Source organism: Panthera onca, chromosome A1 (genome assembly GCF_046562875.1).
Source record: "Panthera onca isolate mPanOnc1 chromosome A1, mPanOnc1 haplotype 2, whole genome shotgun sequence".
Taxonomy (NCBI): domain Eukaryota; kingdom Metazoa; phylum Chordata; class Mammalia; order Carnivora; family Felidae; genus Panthera; species Panthera onca.
This window is the reverse complement of record NC_138339.1, coordinates 168,641,676-168,665,301: the sequence shown is the minus strand read 5'-3', so window position 1 is coordinate 168,665,301 and position 23,626 is coordinate 168,641,676. Positions and strand designations below refer to the sequence as shown.

The window sequence follows — 23,626 nt, the reverse complement described above, 5'->3', positions numbered from 1 at the left end:
CTTCTCTTCCCTTAGTAGCATAGATAATGGTCACTGTATGACACAACCCATAAGTCCTCTTGAATGTCGCCCCTCACACAAAACAGACAGCTGCTGCCCCTTGATCCCAGGCTGTCTGCCATCAAAACTTTCCTCCCAGGTTCCATTTCCGGGGGCCTAGGGCCTCTCAACCCTCTGCAAAGGTCTCAGCCAAATGTGTGTTTCCCCACCAGCTGCTCCTTTTTCCTTTGTTCATCTTCCAGGCCAGTACTAGTGGCTTTCTTGTGGCTCATTTTCTTTTTAGTCTTTGCAGACTAATCGCAGACAGCTGCCAGCTAATGAGCCCCTCCAGGTGTCTGCCCCCAGGTTAAAACGTGGCATGGTCAGGACCCAAGCCAGTTAGAATTTGTACGATGTGTCATCCACTATTTTGACTCCATTTTGGTGCATTCTGGATTCATTTTAGACAGCTTTATAAAACTCAACTCACCGGCATCAACAAAAATGAACACAAGGCATTCCCTTTAAACTGATTAAAAGAAGAAAATAGTTTCATTTTTGAAATCTGCTTGAGACTTTGAGACTTTACCAAACTCTGCCAATGCCTAAATAATCTTATTTCATTAAATAACATAGTTTAGATGTTATTTATTTATTTTATATTATATATATTTATTTTATTAATAAAAATCATTTTGTTTGTTTAAATAGCTTCATGCCCAGCACATAGCCCAGCATGGGGCTCAAACTCACGACCCTGAGATCACAACCTGAGCTGAGGTCAAGAGTCGGATGCTTAACCAACTGAGCCACTCAGACACCCTGATTTTATTTTATATTTTGTTTTGGCCTACATGTTTCTTTTTGAAAAAAAAAAAAAAAATTAAATGGCAAATCCTGTTTGACAATTTATTTCTTGAAAGCTAGCACTATACTTAGGCTAGCCCAAAAAATTAAGTACACAATTAGAGTCCCAAAGTCTAATGAAAGAAATCATTTCTTAATAAGGAAATTAACTTACAAGCAAGAATGAATTTCTAATAAAATGAAAATATAATGCCATCCATCTGTGGTTCTGTATCAGCACTTACTTCGTGCCTTAAAGTACTAAACATAGTGCCTAACATGTAGCAGGTTCTTGATAAATATTTGCTGAGTGAATGAATAAGCGAATGCATGGCCCTTAGAAGACTATCTACAATCCTCACTTGAACCATTGCTCAGAGATGGTGACTGTTCCTGTCAAGTCTTGCAGAACATTCCTGATTTTTTTTCTTCCAAGATTTTACTTAATTCAAGTTAGTTAACATATAGTGCAGTATTGATTTCAGGAATAGAATTTAGTGATTGATCATTTACATATCATACCCTGTGCTCATCACAACAAGCGCCCAACACCCATCCAACCCAACCCCTGCTCACCTCCTCTCTAGCAACCCGCAATTTGTTCTCATAGTTGAGAGTCTTTCATGGTTTGCCTCCCTCCCTGTTTTTATCTTATTTTATTTTTCCTTCCCTTCCCCTACATTCATCTGTTTTGTTTCTTAAATTCCACACTGAGTGAAATCATATGGTATCTGTCTTTCTCTGACTGACTTATGCTGCCTAGCATAATACACTCTAGCTTCATCCACGTCATTGCGATGGCAAGATTCCATTCTTTTTGACGGAGGAATAATAGTCCATTTCACATATACCACATCTTCTTTACCCATTCATCAGTCAATAGACATTTGGCCTCTTTCCATAATTTGGCTATTACTGATAGTGCTGCTATAAACATTAGGGTGCATGTGCCCCTTCGAAACAGCACACCTGTATCCCTTGGATAAATACCTAGTAGTGCAATTGCTGGGTCATAGGGCAGCAGAACATTTCTGATTTTTAAAGTCCCAATAGGTGCAACATAGCAGCGAGCAAATTACATCTCCCAGACAAACTCTATCTTCATAAATGATTTTTTTTTACTGATCTTTTGTAAATATAATAATCTTTTCCCCCTTTTGTACTCATTTTAAGTAATTTTTTCTGGTTAACATGAGGCACTCAGGGATAAGAGTATTTTGGTTCTGACTTTTAAAAAAAAATTTGTTTTAATGTTTATTTCTGAGACAGAGAGAGGCAAAACATGAGTTGGGGAGGGGCAGAGAGAGAGGGAGACACAGAATCTGAAGCAGGCTCCAGGCTCTGAGCTGTCAGCACAAAGCCCGACGCGGGGCTCGAACTCACAGACCATGAGATCATGACCTGAGCCAAAGCCGGATGCTCAACTAACTGAGCCACCCAGGTGCCCCCTGACTTTCTTTTTTTAAATGCTTATTTATTTATTTTGAAAAAGAGAGAGTGAGAGAGAGAGACAGAGCAGGAGGAGGGGCAGAGACATAGGAGAGAGAGAATCCCAATCAGGCTCCACACTGTCAGTGCAGAGCCCAGGGCAGGGTTTGATCTCACAAATGGTGAGATCATGACCTGAGCCGAAATCAAGAGTAGGCCATTTAACCAACTGAGCCACCCGGGCACCCCTGACTCTGATTTTCTAAGCAGGTTTTTTTAACCATTGAGACTTATCCCCATACTAAAGAATACCCATTTAGTTAAACCTAATTAAGATTCATTGGAGTCTATGTCTAGCATATCACCCATTCTTCAAAAATTCCTTGCCTTACATCAATCACAGATTCAGTAGCCTTTGTATTTATGAGACACAGGAGGAGGAAACTTTCAGGGTTGTATATATCCAGGATACCCTTTCTTTGCAAATCTCATGTTTAGAGTTTAAGGAATTTTGACTCAGGGAAGGAGGGCCAGCATTGGACTCTCATGAACCTAGACAAAAATCACAGATGTGTTGTGGTCTCTGGCTTTCTAGGTCCAAGGGATATAAGAAGAGGTGAGTGTAAAAATCATCAAGGAGGCTAGGTTGCTGTGAGGATGTAATAAAAAAGAAACATGGGATGAGCACTTTTTCCTACCTTGATTCTAATGGAACGACTGGCAAACTTTTCTCTGTAAAGGATCAGACGGTAAATATCGTACATTCTGCGGGCCATAGGATTTCTGTTGGAACTACAGAAATCTGCTGTAGCATCAGAAAGCAGCCATGGACCATAGATAAACAAATAGCCATGGAGTTGCAGCAAACTTTATTTACCAAGTTAGGCAGTAAGCAGGATTTGGCCAACCAGCCATGGTTTGCTGATTCCTGCTCTAGTCAATTGTAAACATACAACTTCAGCATTGCTTTAACCCTTTAGAAGCCCAGCAAAGACAAAGCATCTCAGCCTAGAAATGGCTTTGCTGGCAGCATCTCAATGCAGGAGATAAGAAAATATTAACATTTTATTCCCAGTGCAAATGTACATGGACTAAAGGATATACCAGTAAATGCAGCATATACTAGCACAGTAAAATGTGAGTATATTGTTAAGTTATGTTGTATGATCCTGAGTGGTTTGCCAAGACTAAAAGAATGATGACTTGGAAAGAATATTGATATTGGAAGAGTTTACTTTCACATTCTAACTGTGTGACCTCAGAACACTGTGCTCTGTAATTCATTCATTCATTTACTTGATAATTATATACCTAATAAAATGATAATTAAAACCATAGTTAAATTTTACTGAGGATTATTTTTTTAAGTTTATTTTTATTTATTTTGAGAGAAATATAGAAAGCAAGTGGGGGCAGGCAGAGAGAGAGGGAGAGAGAGAATCCAAGTAGGGACATGGGGCTTGAACTCACGAACTGTTGAGATCAGGACCTGAGCTGAGACAAGAGTTGAACGCTTAACCAACTGAGTCACCCAGGTGCCCCAAATTTTACTGAGGACTCTTAGACATAAGAGTGAGAATAATCTAATCTTCCTACCAGTCTACGAGACATGTACAATTTTTACCCTGATTTTACAGGCAGAGAAACGTTAAGTAACTTGTTCTATGTCACTCACAACTGAGCTATGGAGTGCATCCTGAAACCAAGTCCTTCTCTTATCTGGACCTGAGCACTCACAAGATGCCCACTTCTACACTGGAGACACTGGGAATACAATCACCACTAAGACCTGATGCTGTCCCCCAGAGCTTCTTTCCTTCTCTGAATCTTGGATGGTTAGGTGGGGTTAATGCCATGCACGTGATGATATATGAGGAAATTACATTCCTTACCTAGATGCTTAGCTTCAAACCGTCTTTGTTTGAAAGTCTCCTTCAGTTCAACTTCGATGTGGTGACAAGGTTTGTAGTCACTAGCAGTTTATTTATTTATTTATTTTTTTAACATTTATTTTTTTGAGAGACAGAGAGAGAGAGAGAAAGAGAGAGAGAGAAAGAAAGAGAGAGAGAGAGAGAGAGAGAGAGAGAGAGAGAGAATGAGCGGGGGAGGGGCAGAGAGAGAGGGAGACACAGAAATCAAAGCAGGCTCCAGGCTCTGAGCTGTCAGCACAGAGCCTGATGCAGGGCTTGAACTCACGAACCATGAGATCCTGACCTGAGCCGAAGTCGGATGCTCAACCGACTGAGACACCCAGGCTTCCCTGGTTTTAAAATACAGTAAAATAGGGGCGTCTGGGTGGCTCAGTCGGTTTAGCATCCAACTTCAGCTCAGGTCATGATCTCAAGGTTTGTGGGTTCAAGCCTTGCATTGGGCTCTGTGCTGACAGCTCTTCGGATTCTGTATCTCCCTCTCTCTGTGCCCCTCCCCCCCCCCTCAAAAATAAACAAACAGTAAAAAAATAAAAATAAAAAAATAAAGTAATATAACTCCCTGGTAAAATATAGTATATCTTTTTTTTTTTTTTTCAACGTTTTTTATTTATTTTTGGGACAGAGAGAGACAGAGCATGAACGGGGGAAGGGCAGAGAGAGAGGGAGACACAGAATCGGAAACAGGCTCCAGGCTCCGAGCCATCAGCCCAGAGCCTGACGCGGGGCTCGAACTCACGGACCGCGAGATCGTGACCTGGCTGAAGTCGGACACTTAACCGACTGCGCCACCCAGGCGCCCCTAGTATATCTTTTATTAGACACATGAGAGTAAGAATTGGCTAAGAACCTTTACTTGCTTTATAGTTAGGTGATTCCTGATTAGGCTTTTTATTTTCATTTTATGTTTTTGCTTACTTGCTAAAGGACTTATGTGGTGGAAGAAATCATGTGAATATTTGCTGCAATTAATATTAAGAAGATTAGGGACCCAAATCTCAATCCATCAGGATTTATTCTCTCGGTGCTCAGTCACTGCTATTGCCTATCTGCAGCGCCCCCCGCCCCGCCCCCATAGATTTTTGTCTTCAAGCAAAGTAACTGCTGAGCAAAGTAACTCTGTGCTGAGGCTGCACAGAGGTTGGTGTAATAATTCAATAGCATAGTAATAAAGATGATACTGATATGGGATTTTGTAAAAATAAAACTTCCTGTAAATATATACTTACCAAATATTAAGAATTAATGCTAAAAATGCATAAAATATATTTTTGAATGTAAAATAAATGTGTGATCATATCAGAGGAAGAAAAACCACATCATTGTAATGAAATTATATACATATATGTGTGTATATATATATACACTGGTGCTCTTGGGGTGCATCTGAACACAGGAACGGAAGCAGACACTGAGCTGAGTTGTGTCTGCAGAGCTGGAAGTTCCACCAAGGTCACTCTGCATTTTAAATGGAGACCGGAAGAATGCTGCCCTCCGGACCAGGCAAGCAGAAAGTTGCTTGACTTCCATCCAGATCCATGTGGGGGCCTAAGACTCTCCTATGAGAAACCAGAACCCTAAATGTGGGCCAAAGTTCTTCGTCCAAATTTACACTGTCCTCTACAACTCCAATGGCTCAAGGTTCTCTCCTCCCACAAGCCACAAAGGTAACATAAGGATTAGTCCAGGATTAGTTACTATCCCTGGGATTCCAGCAACACTGACAGAAAGAAACCCTCACTGGAATTGAGCTAACAGCCGAACATTACAAACCATAGGAAAAAATGAACTATTATAATGGAGAATTAGAAGATATGGAAGAATCAGAAAGAGATTCTAAAATAAGCATGTTTAGAATGTTTAATGAGATAAAGAAAGGGTTAGAAAGAAAATGGTAAGAACAGGGCTATGACATAAAAAGAACAGACAGATTTGGAACAGTTAAATAGAAATTCTAGATAAGCAGATCATAGATGCTGGGATAAAAAACTCCATGAGTAAGATGGGGAGCAGACTGGACACACTGAGGGAGAAAATTATACAGAGTTCAGCAAAGAAGCTAAAGAAGAAAATACACAAACAACTTTACGAGACATGTAAATACTACAAGAAGATGCACCAAGCATCTAATGGCAGGGTCCAGAGGGCAAATGCAGCGAGCAGAGAGAAGTTAGAAAGCAAGATCTACCAGCATGGAAAATGGAAGAGGCAGTTTTAACAAAGCTTTAATCAGTATTCCAGAAAATAAATAATAGAGAATGGAGAACACATATGGATTTGTAAAGATAATATCTCCCAGAAAAAGGCATGAGCCTTCTATGAAAAAAAAAAAAAAAAAAAAACCTACTAGATAAAAAAAAAAAATAGATCCATGCCTAGACATATTATAGTTATGACCATAACATTGCAAAGACGAACAGCAAATCTTAAAAACCATCAATGAAAAACCAGATATGTTTAAAAAAAAACAAGCAACATAAAAACAAAAACATAAAAGCACTACAATTAGACTCAAAGGAGGGGTGGTCATTGGCAAAAACAGATTCCAAAATACAATGGAATGATTTTAAACCTTGAGGGGAATCTAAATACCAATTAAGAATTCTGTACTCAGTCCAAACATTACTCAAAAAAAAAAAAAAAAAAAAAAAAGATAAAGACACTCTCAGAAACGTACCTAAGAAGCAGACATATTTGACCAGGGGGGAAAAAAAAAAAAAGGAAGGTGGCACTCTTAATTGATGTCATTCAATACCTTTTTAACAAAAGCTAAAGTAAAAATATAATTCTCAAGCCAGCATTTTCGATGATCAGACAGAACAAAAGCATTTGTCTCAGAGGTTAGACAGATTGTATAAATGTGAGAAATGCTGAATACAAGGCAAGTGGGAGGAAATAGGACTTGTAGCAAATTGGAGTATTCATGGTTGGTTTGCTTGTACTCATACTCAAAAAAGTTTTAAAGGGATGTGTGGGCACACACACACTGGGGCATGAGTTCCTTCCTGTACCTGGCCCATAGCTGCAAAACTTACCCCGGTTAAGGATCAGCCCTTTTTTCTGACTTTACTTCACCTTCATTTATTTTATTTTAACATCTCCGTTTGGGGGAAGGAATTTGGTTACATTGACTTACATCATTTTATTTCAGGCCCTGTATGTCTGGCATAGAGTAAACGTATAACAAATATTTGTTGAGTACATTATTTATGAAAACATCTTTTTGCTATTTAAATAAGAACGTTTCCCCTATTATCTAAAAATTCTCATACTTTCATGAAAATGGGAATTTTTTCATGAAAAAAAATTTTACTTTTTCCTTATTATCTAGAAATAAATCTGATCAATAATAACCTTTGTAATACTAATTGTGGCAGTTATCTTTGTTTTAATACTGGCCACTGATATTTATTAGGCATTTGCAACTTATGTTAGTATATTTGTTTCATTCTCATTTGGTATCCTTTATCTTAGCATATTTAGTATGTGTTAGTATCTTCAGTATAATCCCGGAATCGCAAGGCCTATGCGTGTGGGAGCTGAGGGGTCCAGGAGCATAAAGGGGAAGAGAGGGAAGAGACTCCTTGTCTCCACAGTCCAGTGCCCCCTCAGGGTGGATGCCATCTTCTTTCTCACAGCCCTGTGTAGCTCAGGTTAGAAGTCCATTTTCGAGGGCCAGAGAGCTTTCTCCTCCGAGGAGGAGGCCATGCTCCTTGTCAGCACAGTTTTGCTAAGCAGGGCTCATGTATTAGAACATGCAACCTCAAGGGAGGTAGGAGTCGGCTTTCCTATGGCCTCATTGGCCTTGAGGGAAGAGCTGCATGGTGCTTCCCTACAAGACATTATTCCTTTTTGGTCCAACTGATTAGTTGGTGAGATTAATTTAATTTCACAGAATGTCAAGGGAATTATGTTCCACTGACTGCTGTTACCAGCAGAGAGAGTTTCCTTGACCGTCAACACAAGACTTCTGTGCTAGTCTGTTCACATTTGTTTCATGTGAATACCTGCCATAAGGCAGATGCCATTTAATTTCAAATGGAGAATGAACTTAAAAGGGAAGAGTTGTATCTGAATTTTATTTAAATTTTCCCTCATGAAGTTTCCACGGAATAATGATTTAAAAAGGCAACGTATCTAATATAAAATTCTCCCACATGCGATCAACCAGTCTTCAAGTATATAAGGAGCTCACTGAGAGTTAGAAAACACATCACGAGAAGCACAGGAAGCTTTGTTCCTACTCGAGGCACCTGGGATCTAATGAGCTCATTGGGAAGAAGAGGATAAAACACACGCAGACACACAGATACACACACACATACATGTACATCAGACAGAGGGAACCAAACAGAAAGAAGCATTAACTTTCACAGACCAGCTCTGTCACAGTTCAGACAGAAGGCGACAAGGGTGCTATATGAGAAGCCACATGCACTGAGGCCTTAGAGAGTGGGTCAGGTATTGGTAGGAGGAGGCATGCCAGGGAAAAGGGGAGGAAGGAATGCGAGGAAAAGGAAATGGGCTGCTGGTGTTCAGAAGAGCACAAAATACAATATGGTCTCTGTTATATATATTTTTTTACTTCAGTATCTTTGCATATCAAAAGAGAATACCTTATACTTTCTAAAATTCACTCTCACACAAAAAAAGCAGGACGATGAATTCTTAAAATCTTTTTGAGAAACACAACATTATTTATTTATTATGTTAAAAAATGTGCATACCCTTCAACCTAGAAATCGTCCTAGGAATCTATTTTAAAGAATACTGCACACACACACAAGATATATGCGTGTATGTGTGCGTGAGCATTTATTCAACACAAAATTACTTACTGTAGTCAATGACTGAGAACAGCTTAAATGTCTGTTAGCAGGGAAACAGTTAAAAGCATTTTACTAAATACCACAAAACTGATAAAGATGAAAGAAGGCAGGAAGAAAGGAAAGGAGAAAGGAAGGGAGGGATTTACATATGGCAGAATTCATTACTTTCTTTAAACCTCGTATGCTATTTGAAGTATGATTTTTATAATCTAAAAATATTTTTTATTTTTTAAATTTTTATTTATTGTTGAGACTGAGAGGGAGACAGAATCCAAAGCAGGCTCCAGACTCTGAGCTGTCAGCACAGAGCCCGATGCGGGCTTGAACCCACGGACCGTGAGATCATGATGGGAGCCAAAGTCAGATGCTTAACCAACTGAGCCACCCAGGTGTCCCTATAATCTATAAATATTTAAAATGTAACTATGAACATGCTAATTTCTTGGAAACCACTAGATATTTCCAAGGAGTATTGTCTTCTATTTATAATATGAAAAAAAATCATTTATGCCCTCAAAATCCACTTTTAAAATTCCTTCTTTCACTGTCCAATGGCAAGTCACTCCAGCAGCTGTTTTTTCTAATCCATTCAACAAGAACTCCCCAACACCTGCTAGACACCAGGCAGTGCATAATCTTCTTTCTTCCTTCCTTCCTTCCTTCCTTCCTTGCTTACTTCCTTCCTTCCTTCCTCCCTCTTTCTTTCTTTTCTTCCTTTCATTTCTCTTTCTTTCTTTCTTTCTTTCTTTCTTTCTTTCTTTCTTTCTTTCTTTCTTTCTCTTTCTTTCTTTTGAAGGAAGTAGAGAAAGCAGGAGAGGGGCAGAGGAAGATAGAGCATCCCAAACAAGGTCTGCATTCAGCGTGGAACAGCATGCAGGGCTCAATCCCAGGACTCTGGAATCATAACCTGAGCTGAAATCAGGAGTCTGAAGCTCAGCCGCCTGAGTCCCCCAGGCGCCCCTAGTGGATATCCTTTTTAAACATCACTCTGCATTTGCTACCTTTAGACTCACAGTTTTCCTAATATTCTGAATAATATCTGCATATCTAATTTCAGTTTAAATAAGTTTGTGACCCTGTTTGAGAATGTAATGAAGCCCACAGACTTATTGCCTTTAGAAACCCTCAGGCACACACTTCTACGTGCAACCTGAGGGCGTTTGCTGATGCCTGGACCCAGGGATGAAGCCCCTGTATTTGACCAAAGGTTTTCACAACTATTCTCCTTGTTGAAGCCTCATGATCTTGTCCTCTATTTAACAAAAATACAATCAGGACTTCCTTGTCCCATGACAAAGGAATTCCTTCAAAGAGCAAGTCTAGAATTGGCATAGACTCGGGTAAGCACTTGTGGTCGAATGCTGTTGCCCTAGTTCTCTCTTCTCTATGTGTTTTCATAAAAATCGATAAGTAATTCCGGGAGCAATGCTGAACACAAAGATTAATGCAGGGAAAATAAGCCTTCCGTGCTTTTCCACAAAGTATTATAAATCTCAATTACATATTTTACAAATTAGTCTTTATGGTGGCTTTTTTGCAACTGCAATAAAAATGTACATTCTGCAATAAATCACAGTTATAGATACATAATAACTTCCTATTTTCTACTCATTTGTAAAGTTTCCTTCTGACACCACATGCTGCAACATGAAATACAGTTTAACATCATTTAAACCTATGAATCAATTTTTAATAGCGTCATCAGCAAAGTTCAATTTACATCTACTGCGATTTGAGTGAAAGTAATTTTCTTTCATCTTATTTTATGGACATATTTAATATCAGATGCAATAGAAGACAAATTATAAAAGTAATAGAATGTCAATAGAAAAAAAAAACATAGGGGGAATTTTAAAGTAAAGCAAATCCTGTATTAGAACTGAAACATTAAACCTGTGTAGGTGGCTTTATGGGCAATTCCATTTCAGCAAGATATGGGGTAGTTTCGAGCACGGAACACTACTAGTGATGAAAATAACCACTGATGCTGTTTCTCATCAATATTAAATAAAACTGATTTATGACTCATGCAGGGTGCTGAGCCTGTACTGTATAGTCAATACCACCCAAAGTCAAATAAGGAAAATACCACATAGTGGATAACGGCTAAAATGTATTTCCCATTGGAAAAAAAAAAAATACCACTCTCCAATTCCAATACCCATAATAGCCTTCTTTAGGAGTGACTCGGGAGTATATGAGAATCTGGCAGGTGATAGCCACCCTGCTTTAATTTACTTCATTTTCTCTAAAGGTTCATTAATATATCATCAAAAAATGTTTCAAAGATAATAAGTCATCACCTTAAATTTATATATGTATCCCAAATTTACATCTTAACTTATGTGATGCTGATGACCTATAGTTTTCCTACCTAATATTGTAAGGAAGGCATATAAGTTTTATGATTTTATTAACAGAAAGGTCTAATAAGGTAAATGCTTCTTATGTCATATATCTAATAAAGGAATTAATTAATATGCATCTGCAAAATCACCTTAAAGAAACCTGTTGGTTAATTTGTAGTACGTAGAAAGCAAAATTAAATATCTGTATTTCAAAGGGAAAGAGAAAGTATATTCACATATGCAGAAGAAATTAATGCACATAGCTATAAATTACATATACTACGCCCATAAATCACAATGTGGTCAAATTTTGAATTTTGCTCAGATCAGTGTGAACCTCATGGCCATATACCAAATAACATATTTTTGCTTGGTTTCAGTGTTCTCTCCCACATCTCTAGCCTAAATGTCTACTATCTCTTTTTGTATCAAAAGCATATTTACTGATTTTTGCTGCCATTGCTTTGAATCCTTGCCCAAATGTTGATAGCTCAATAAATTATCTTGTAAAACTGCACTGCCTCCCACGTATATTCTTTCATACTTTAATCCTTACATAAAACTCACACTTATCATGCACTGACCCTGTCACAAAGTATGCAGGAGGCTAGATGCAAAGTCAGAGACCAGCCCTGAGTGGCCCTGTTTCCAGTGGACATCACTGTCAGCCTCCTTCACCCTTGTCCCTCTGTCCCAAAGACATGGTGGTGGGAGGAGAAGGCAGCATGTCTGGTGAGTTGTTGCCCTGGAGGACATGTCCCCTCCTTTATCATCATGAGACCCTCTGATGAGCCAGCTGTCCTGACAAGCCACGGGGAATGGTGGTTACCCATGGCCAACTGCACAGCTAACTCAGAGTCTGCAGTTCCAGAACACAGGCTTTGACCTCAGCACATGGGCAGCAAGACTTGGCTCCCAACTGTGGTCTGCAGGTGACTTTGGGCGAATCAGTTCTTTCTCATCTCATTCTCCTCACTTATCAATTGGGCATAATGACACCTTATGGATTTATTGGGAGGATGAAAAACACAATGAATAGAAAATCTTTTACCTAGTGCTAGAGATACATAAGTAATTGATAAATGAGTACTTGTGATAAGTAATGACAGTAATTGCAATAATGAAGATTGTGGGCAGCTAGTCACATAAGACCACAGTGTGTGCTTTATTGTGCAGAAGGCGTAGGGGAAGCAGTCACCTCATGCAGTCCAGGTAGCATTAAAAGCATGTATAATTCAAATGTTTTTTTCTATTATTTTCAGAACGTTCTGTTTATAGTCTGATCTTGCTTATGGACTTCCTCTGTCTGATATAAACTGTCTCAATCAAGTTTAGTTTATCCTGGAGTTTTACAAATTTGGGCTTTTGTGTTTTGTTCTTATGATTTTGAAGGCTAATGACAACAACAAAAAATGCCTGATATCTATTTACTACCTAAATGACTTGTCAGGATGAATTTTATATGTCATTTACTGGGTTCTTCTATCATAGCTACCCAGGTTTCGGTCGCTTTGGTGCATATAAACATTGGATTATAAAGCTGGATCCCCTCAAATTTACATAATGAAAAGTTAAAATAAATAAATAAGTTAAAGTGGACAACTTCTCTTCCCTTTTGGAAGCCAGATATCATGTAAATAGTCTGATCAGAACTTCATTCCAATTATGAGAAAACATCAGATAGAACCAAACTGGGAAACATTCTACAAAATGACTGACTAGTGCTTCTGAAAAGTGTCAAGACTGTAGAGACAAAGCTGACAAATTTACAGATTAGGAGAGATTAGAGAGTTAATGACTAAGTATAATGTGGCGTCCCGGGTAGGATTTTGAGATAGAAGAAGATCATCAGTGGATCCACTATGAAAGGTAATGGGATGTGCACCATAGTTAATAGCATTGTGTTATGCTAATGTCTTAGCAGTGATAATGTAATACAGTTGTATAAGAAGTTACCATCCTGGGAACCTGGTGATGTGTCTATAGGAACTCTCTGTACTATTTTGTAACTTTTTTTTTTATGTGAGTCTAAAATTAGTTCAAAGAACATTAGTTCAAAAAATTAAAGTAATAAGTAAAAATATATTAAAAAAACACAACAAAAAATTCTGAATGTTTTGTTTTTACCTGACTGTACAATGAATGGAGAGTTCAAACCTGAATAGATCTGTACTCATCTGCTATACCCAATTTCTTACATCTTTTGAAAGATCATGACAAGTAAATTGCCAGTTTAATGGCATTTGCTGTGATTTCCTTCCCACGTGTGATAGATTTGCTGTTGCTTTTTTCCCAACTGGCATATCACATCTGTTTGAATAGTTATCTTCTGTACCAGCATCCTACCAAAGGTGAGTGATACTAACCTTCTACTACAATATTAAGAATATAACTAAGCTTTGCAAGGTTTTTTTTTTTCAGTTTTATTCTTAATGAAATACTGATCTGCAATGTAAAAAGTTTGAGGGATAAAGTAAGTTTTACTGGGAGTATGTGAGTCACAAGAAGTGAGACTCTCCCTGCTTCCGTGGGGAATTCTCTAGAACTCTGACCTTATTCACTCTGAGGCTCAGTTGCCCTCTCTGTAAAACTGTGTGGGTGAACCAAATGACTACTATCTTTTCCAGCTCAAAATTCCTCTAGTTTCATTTTCAGTGCCATTACAGAAAACCACAGTGTCTCAGATTGAATCCCCACATGTTGACAAGCATGTGGTAACACAGAGGAACAGAGAGGCTGAAGGTGGGGTGAATACTCGGAACATGGAAGCAGGGCACATTTTCTAAACAGGGTAAGCTGATGTGGTGTTTTGGTTTCACCTCTACGGTAGAGTTTTTGGGTGTCACCTGTCCCCAAACCTTTTCACCGTGTGCTGGCTCCCGACTTCCCCACACTCACTGCAATCACAAAATGTGAATGTTTGCTAAACAGATTCTGTGACCTCTAACTATGTCCTTTCAGGGGCGACTGCGTGGCTCAGTTGGTCAAGTGTTCGACTTCGGCTCAGGTCATGATCTCACAGTTTGTGGGTTTGAGCCCTGCACTGGGGCTCTGTGCTGACAGCTCGGAGCCTGGAGCTTGCTTCAGATTCTGTGTCTCCTCTCTCTCTGCCCCTCTCCTGCTTGTGCTGTCTCTGTCTCTAAAAAATAAATAAACACTAAAAAAATAAATAAATATGTCCTTCCAATAATGTATATTCCTCAATAGGTCTGGAATGTGGGGAGTATGTGATGTCTCAAGTGCCTAGGTTAACATCCTACAGATGATGTACTAGTTGAGGGTTCTAAGAATGGGCTGTAAAAAAGGGACCCAGAAATAAAGATGGAAGGTATTTGAATGGAAAAAAGGGACAGAAAAACCACCAACATTTCAGTCACCATTGGTACAGGGATTCATGGGAGGACAGAAAGTAAACCACTGAGTGCTGGGGATCATGCAGGAAATAGCATGGCTGTGGCTTCTGGCTCAGTGAGCCAAAGGATGCTTTTTTGAGGTCTATGGAAGGAGGGCCTGTTGGCACTCTGCTAAAGGACAGGGAGTGGCCCAGTCCAGGGTCACAAATTCAAATGCATAGGGATAAATAAAACTATAGGTGTAAGGTGTAATGAAACTATAGAAAATTCAATGGCCTAGGCTAAATATGGATAAGTTCCTAAAGAGGAAGCACAAAGGAAGGAAATTTCTGAGAATAACAAGAGAATAATAATTGATTAATGAAGACCAAACGCCACCAAAACTTGGCCCTCTGGAATTTTGTACATTGATTAGAGAGAGATAAAATGCACGGTATCAGTTAACAGGGACATAGTGCAAGGTGAACACTAGTCTCCCCACTTGCTCTAAAATCCTGAACAATCTGAATAGCAAACTACTACAGGCAGAAGGGAGTAATATAAACCACGGCTGTGTTAATCTGAAAGCATTGTGTTCTCCCCTCTCTTATTAAAGCTGCCTTTTTTGGGGTGCCTGGGTGGCTCAGTCGGTTAAGCAACCGACTCTTGATTTCGGCTCAGGTCATGATCTCATGGTTCGTGAGATTGACCCCCATGTCAGGCTCTGCGCTGAGAGTGTGGAGCCTGGTTGGGACTCTCTGTCTCTGTCTCTGTCTCTGTCTCTGTCTGTCTCTCTCTGCCCCTCCTCTGCTCACTCATTCTCTCTCAAAATAAATAAACTTAAAAACAAGTTGCCTTTTTTTCTCAAATACCACAGAGGTGCATTCCTGTTTTGCCAATGCAGCTCTAATTTCTGGCTCACCCTGTGCTAAGTGTTCTAAGTGCTGTGTTTCAGTCCCTTCTCACATCAATGCTATAAGGGAGGTCTATCCTTTATCCCACCTTACAGATGGGGATATTGAGGCACGAAGAGGTTAATTACTTCTCCAAGGTCACCATACTAGTATGTAGTAGAGCTGTGATCCAAACCCCAGGGCCATTATATTGATTGTGAATTTTTTCTAAAGTAGATATTTTTTACTTTGTAATTCATTCTTGTTCAACTACACATATACCTCCATTACATAAGTCATATGTAGCATAAGACAATATATTTCTTATTGCTGAGTATAAGGACACTAACATCACTACACTGCCTCCCTGGATTTTCTTCTCATCTCTTCTACACAGCCATAATGTGTAATATTTATATATTCTGTAAATCCTGAAGTTGTATTAGCTTTGTTTTTACACTGAGTAGATACTAGAGACTAGGCTCACGATCTGTCATTCTTGATTGGCCCAATGTCTTCAAGAAGGATTAATGGAAAATGCAGTCTCTGAGTTCTTGTTTCTTCAATGGTAACCGAAACTAGTTTGACACGTTCTTTCTCTGAGGACTTTGTAAGCCCTGTGTCCCTGTATCCTGGACTTGAGTCCTGACAAAGTTTCAGTTCTCAACGATGGCTTCCCTTAGAACTGACTGGAGGCCCCGGGTTCCTCCCGGAGCTACACTTGTTTGAGTATTGCTTGGGAAAAAAAGAAAAAGAACTGACTTGATCATTTTTTTCTGGATGCGCATGGGATGCTTTCTTTAGCTCTGAATTCCAACAACTTTAGTAAGAAATGCCTCAGCGTTGATTGTTCTATGATCATTTACTGCAACAGCTGTACCCTTTAAATCCACATATTTAGGTCGTCTTTTTCTGCAATTTTTAAAAATTATATCTCTTGGATTTTTTTTTCAGTTTTACACATACCTAAATGTGCATTTTTATAGATATGGTCCTCATTCTTTTTGATCGTTCCTCATCTGTGAAATCAGTTTCAGAGGATCAGGTATTTGTCAGGCGGGAGAGAAAGGAAGTTTTTTCTAAGACAGGTGTGTCTGGGTGTATCAGTGCTGCTTCAGTCCAAGTGTTCACAACGGTGCATGAACATTTAGAACACACACTGAGCTTCTAAAAACCATCTATGCCTTGGATCATCCCAAGGTTTTCATTTAACTGGGCTGAGAGTGGTGCTTGAGAAGTGTTATGTTTTAAAAGCCTCCCCATGTCATCTTATCTGGATAGCCAGATTGGGCCCTTGTCTTCATCAACACGGAGCAGCAGCATCGGGGCCCCCCCAGACTGAGGATCTCGTCTTCTTTATTTCTCTACTAAATGTTTGCAGGAACGAGAGCCTCCACTTTGAGATGTCACATGGAGTCCCAGAAAGTTCCCATGGTCAGCCACACACTGATGTCCTGACTCAAACAGAGAACTACTCTGCTCCTCTGGGAATATTATTTATTTGAGAATGTCAGCATTCTGCTGGCTCTGCCTGAGATCCTCAGTTGCCAGAATCCTTTCAGGAAGTAATCTGTTAGACACCTGGTCTTCTGATGTGTGGTTTATTAGTGCCGGGTTTTTCAGAGTCCTTAAATATGGAAACTGCATTTCTACTTCTCAGTCTTCTTGATATTTGATGACTTTAGAGATGCAAGGGTGTCTTTACAATTTTACAGTTGAAGCTCTTTATAAATTTTCTACTTTAATGACTCTGGCTTTTCATGTATTTTAAAAAGTGAGTTTTTCAACATCATCAATATTAAATTTTAACGAGACATAAAGCTACTTATAAATGAAATGTTATAAATGAGTTGAAATTCAATGTATTATATGACAATCTGATTAGTAAGAAGAGGAAATGTGCTCCTTTTTAATTAATCATGCTTACTTACATATAAAGTACATTGACCAAATTTATATGCACAATAAATCACCTAATTGTTTTAAATTCAACTGCATGCAAAAAGAGATGATCATGTGTGCCTAGTAAAATAATTTCTTTTCCTCATTTTGGAGGAAAATTTTATTTTGTTTCCATAAAACCTTTGAGATGATCTAAAATATCACAATTTGTGTATCTACAAAGATGCATAATATCAGAAAGTTAGTTAGCAATTTCAGTCCAAGGTATAGCGACCATTTTAAACTTTTTGGGTTACAGTACAAAGTCAACATTTCATTATGTAACTATTAGTCATACAGTGGTGTTGAACTCAAGCATCATTTGAGAAAAAGAAGCAAACAGACCAAATTAAGCTTGTATAGAAAAGCAAGTCATGAGGAATAATGAATACTGCCAACAAAAGCAGACAAAACCAGGGGAAAGAACAACAAGAAAACAATTTAATTCTCTATTATGGCTCTATATCCTAACACAAACATGACTGGTTACCATCAAATTCAAAAGGACATATACTTTGTTCAGTCCATTAGTAAATATTTATGGAGCTCGGCCTTGTGCCAGGCCCTGAAGGCATGGAGATGAAAAGATGTACTTCCTGTTTTCAAGGAGCTTAAATCCTTGGGAGATAAATGTGCAAATAAACAGTAAGATTATTGCCTTAGTGGAGGCCTGCTGCCCCCGGGGCAGTTCTCTCCTAGAATCAGGCTTCTGAAGCCAATATGCTCTGTGAGAAAACTTGCCTTCTCAAAGAGAGTACTGCACAGTGGTTGAAGTCATTGTAAGTCACAGTGAAGAAAGCTGAATCAGCTTGACCATAATGCAGCATTCTGAGTTTAGGCACAATTGCTGCATTCAAAATGGCCAGGAAGTGATTCGATTTAGCAATATGATTCTATAGGAATAGAGATTTTTGTGCAAGGAGAGTCTAACTACTGAATGCTGGCCACCCTTCATGAAGACACGGGCACACCTAGTTAGCCCTTTAAAGAGTTAGAGGCTCTGATGAGCCCATTCTAGCTGTGCCCAAGGGGTCAGGATTCCTGGAACTCAGTCCACGCAGCTTACCCAAAATATACATCCCATCTCCCAAACCACGCCTGTGATTTCCTGCTCATCCCTGAAAGTCATCAGCATAATCTGTAAAAGTCCTTATAACCAGGGGAAGGATATAAGATTGATTCCAAAGCCAGATAAGTTGAAGAGAGTACAGCAAATCGAAATGCCTTCACATCTGCTGGCTTCTAAATTTGGTGACATAGGAAAGTGTACCATTGGCCAAAGGGGTGAATGATTACCCATCTAAACACAATGCCGGAAATACGCTCTGAGGGCATATTAAAAACATAAGAATACAAATTTAGGAACGTTATTTGCAAAACTCACTGTTTTAAAACTACCAACTATTTGTGGCTTTCAGCCCAAGTTCACTATTATGCTCTATCTAAAGGCTGTAGCCTTGTGGTTTTTTAGTTCAGACAGCAGAAGAGTATTCCTCAATCAGTGCAAGATCTTCTACATATTCTTTCTGAAATTCCAGCACCCAGCCCAGAGTTCATTATGCCATCCCGCATAACACCATCTGTGGGCTGCTGTGATGGAACACAAGGGTGAGAGGAAGATTTATCAGCCACTTTTCCTGGTGTATAAAGACTGATTGGCTGTGTCTATAGCAGTTGCAATCCAGGGTTGACAGGAGCTCACGCTCTCTTGCCTGGCCATGACACCCCGCATTGTACAGCTGCTCGCGGAGTTATGAAACCACACCAAAAGTCAGGAAGTAGATTTGGCTTCCAAAGAAGCACAACCACCACACTGGTAAACACGGAGATTCTCTTAGGTCCTGGGTAAAAGTGTCTAGAACTCTCTTAAATGCGCCTGGGCCTTGAAACTTGAAGGGAAAATTGTTGTTGTTGTTGTTGTTGTTGTTGTTGTTGTTTCCAAATGATTCTGATAACAATTCCCTTACGGACTGAACATTTGTGTTGCTTCCACCCCAAACTCATATGCTGAAGTCCTAACCCCCACTGCGATGGGATGGTGTTAGGAGATGGGGCCTTTGGAAAGTGAATTCAATTTAGATGAGATCATGAGGGTGGGGCTCTCATGATGGGATTTTTTTCCCTTACAAGAAGAGGTCAGAGAGCTTTCTCCCTCTCCCTCTTCTTCCTTTCTTCCTACTCACTGTCTCTTTCTCTCTCTCTTTCCCTATCGTCACCACCAAATAAGAATACAGCGAGAAGACACCCATGTGTGAGCCAAAGAGAGGGGCTTCACCGGAACCAACCATGAGGGCACCCTGAGCTTGGACTTCCAGGCTCCAGACTAGAGGGAAATGGAGAAATGAAGTGATGTTATTTATGCTACCCAGTCTATGGTATTTTGTCATGGCAGCCTGAGCTAAGACAAGTTCTCAAAGCATAAAATAATTGTTTAGAATGCTTAGGTTTTTGTTTGTTTGTCTCAATAATGAAACATGCACCCCTTGCATGAAATGGTAATAAATGCAATGATATAAACTAAATGGCAGATGTTAAGTACTTTCATTACTGTATACAATGGCACATTTCAGGACTTAATAGCACAAGCCACAGATAAATGTATACATTTGAGCATATCATCATTTCCCATATGTCTATTACATAGTTGATGCATATTCATTAAGTATTTCATTAGCTATCTTCCATTCCAGGATTACTTTCCAGTTTTCATGCACTCATCAATGACTACTACTTCAGTTATTTAAGACTTACCTTGCCTACTGGTTCACAGTTACAAGTGGAACAAAACCCAACCCTGCTTATCTTTCAGTCAACAAGCCCTGAACCTTGCTCAACAAATAGTTTTAAGTGCTGTAATTAGGAATCAAAATACTCTAAAATAAGGGATACTGAACCCTCTACAGACACTGATGAATATCCATACAAGCAGACTGTCTTTACAGACCGTAAGGCAGACTGTATCACAACCCAGGAAGAGCATTAAAATCTGTAGTTGTGTTTCTTAAATGCTATAGCCAATCTCAACAGCAAACATCAGTTAAACAAGTATTCTCTCCATTTCATAAACATTTTAAAACAGAAACTGAAAATGTGTTTTAGTGGTAAGACAGACCTATCTCATTAAAGCCACTGTAGCCCAGCTCTTGCCTGCTAAGTCCCAGGTCTTCGAGGTCCATGCATTTAAATCCCGGGGGGCACTGGTAGCCTTCCTCCAGCTCTGGTGAGCAGTGTGTATCTGGGATAGCTAAGCTATTCCAGGTTACATTTCTGTGAACAAATTATGAAAAGGTTAGCCAATTTGGACAATTGTAAATGTTGATTAAAATGAATAACGTAATCACCCTTCGCTATTAGCTGTTGTATAGGGACCCAGACGTAAGATTCATGATTCATGAAGGGTGTTCATAGCATTAATGACATAATGAGACATTCTCAAATGATCCCTGATTTGTCCTCACAATAGCTCTATATAAGAATACTATTACTATTATTGTTTTGGTCATTAAGGACCAAGACCCAGATAAGCAAAGGAAAGAATTCTGCTGTGAATTTTCAAGGAATGTTAACCTGCTTGGGGCTTCCTTGTTGTTCACCAAATACTTACCCTACTGTGGGCACAAATTTTACTTGCCTACTTCTAACCAAACAGTAAATGATGACGATCATAGGATGTCATTCTATGAGTCGCATAAATGACACTCAGTCTTCTTCTGTGTTGGCAGATGTGCAGTTGAGAAAGGAATCCAGACAAATAACGTGGGATTGAAGGAACCAATGGAATGGTGTTGGAAAGAGAGAGATTATAGGGTGATTTGGTGATAGCTCCAGGAACATGAAGGTCTTTTAGGTGGATGGTAATACATCCCTGTTTCATTGTTCTGGAGGGCAAGGTGGAGATTAAATTGATGTATGAGGATTTAGATAAGTAATAGCTTTCTTGGGAGCAAGTATGGGTCATCGCTGGAATGGTGATTGTGGAATCTCATTCTGGGCTGACCTTTAAAATGGGCCCTGAATAGCTGCTCTCTGAGACAATTCACATGGCTTGTGCCCTGACCAAAGTTTAGGCTAGACGATTTCACAAGCCTTCTAAATCCATGATTTTATTACAAGTCATTTCCCACTACCTCGATGTTTGTAAGCATTTCCTAAGTGGGGATGGACCTCAGGACAGTCTTAGCCCTCAGCTTACAGCCAAATTGAGGCAGATGTTTTGGGTCATATTTCTTCTTTAATACCTTCTTATATTCAATTGGCTGCTTCCTTCCCTGTGTATAATGCGTTTTCTCTAGAGTCTGACACTCAACGCTCTGCAATCCCTTCCCTGCTTGAGGCCACCGTGCACACACACAATTCACAGGTTTGCACATACATACCTGAGGCCTGCTGACACCTCACCAGCTCTGTCTCAGTTGTAAACAAAGCTCTAAAATCCTCACCTGCATTTCAGACACCCCAAGTGCATTCCTTCAGGATTCTATTAGCTGCCAGGAGATAATCTGTCCACTGTCAGGGAATAAGTGTTGAAATAATTGTGCCCTCTGGTATATGGTATGGGCTCCTTTGGACCCCACACAGAAAACCCAAGGGAAAGTTCTCATTGTGGAAATTACTACTTGGTTATGTCTGAGAGATATGATTTTGGGTAGACATATCACTTACTTCATCCTATTTCATATTTTTATATGTAGACCAAATATTCATCTTTGCTTAAGTCTGACCTGACTATGTTTCTGATGTGGAGACCACACATTAGAGCTAAATGTTAAGGGGACTTAAGTTTCAGAGTAGGTTTTCTGGTTTTGATCCCAAGGTCTCCCAATTATTAGTTGTGTGACTTGAATAAAGTTCTAAATGTTTCTAAGCTCAGTTTGTTCATCTGTCAGCTAGGGAGAGTAGCCATAATTAAAAGCAAAGCCTGTGTGAAGGTTAAGTAAACCAAGGAATTCACTCAACTTAGCACCTAGCATGTCACAATAAATAAATGCTCAACAATAATAATAATGCTCAATAAATGCTTATTATAAATATTTAGTAATCATTACAATAATAAAATGTAGCAAACAAAACATACGTAAAAACATAATAAAGATTTGTCAAGAGGGGCGCCTGGGTGGCTCAGTTGGCTAAGCGTCCGACTTCGGCTCAGGTCATGATCTCGCGGTTCGTGAGTTCATGCCCCGCGTTGGGCTCTGTGCTGACTAGCTCAGAGCCTGGAGCCTGTTTCAGATTCTGTGTCTCCCTCTCTCTCTCTGACCCTCCCCCATTCATGCTCTGTCTCTCTCTGTCTCAAAAGTAAATAAACGTTAAAAGACTTGTCAAAAGAACAGAAGGAATTCAGGCACGTGATACTGACAGCACTGGGCAGCTGAAAGAAACTGCATAGATCACCTAATTCCTAACTTAAGGAAGGTTAAGGTGAAGTTCAGAGAGGGAAGCCCATCGAAATTAATAATTTACCTATCTTTGCCTCAGTTTCTTCCTCAGGAGATGGCAGGGAGATGCCTATCTCACAGGGCTGTGGCAAAAATGTAATGACTTAGTCTGTAAGGTACTTAAAACATGTACTTGGTAGACAGTAAGTGTTAGCTGTTCTCGATTGCTATTGATAGCCTGATTGGATTGGACAAGATTAGACTGGAACCCTAGTCTTGTTGTGTGCTGCCTCAGTTTCCATATTTGTAAAATGGGGATAGCGTTCACACCAACTGATGGGAGTGTCTTATGTTTCAACGAGCTAATATTCAACTCCCAGAATAGCACTGGGAATCAGTTACTCACCCAATAACTGTTAACTATTACTGATTTATAAGTATTAGAGCAGTTTTCTCCTTTTGTATTCCATTTATTTTTTTCTTTCATATTAACACTGATTCTCATTTCAAGCACAACCCTCACCAGCCCAGATATTATGTTGAAATCTTTTGGCTTCAGAGGCAGCAGATCTGAAACACATTATTTTTGCCAACATCAAGCTATTAGCAAATGCTTGTTAGAGACACATTTATTAGATGATTAATTGCCCTGGAACTCATGTATCTAAAACCACATGATAATTACTCTTTTTAAAAGTGGATATAAACATTGGGAGTTTCAGAATGT

The 23,626-nt window shown here is 39.3% G+C and overlaps 1 protein-coding gene across 7 annotated transcripts in view; it reads right to left on the bottom strand.

Annotated features, from left to right (window-relative positions):
* Positions 1-23,626, bottom strand: part of NALCN (sodium leak channel, non-selective) — a 324,113-nt gene that overhangs the window by 244,466 nt on the left and 56,021 nt on the right. For all 7 annotated transcript variants that reach the window (XM_060636745.3, XM_078432139.2, XM_060636746.3 and 4 more), the window contains one exon: positions 20,637-20,791. In XM_060636745.3, coding sequence (XP_060492728.1) covers positions 20,637-20,791 — 155 coding nt within the window. The remainder of the gene's footprint in view (positions 1-20,636; positions 20,792-23,626) is intronic.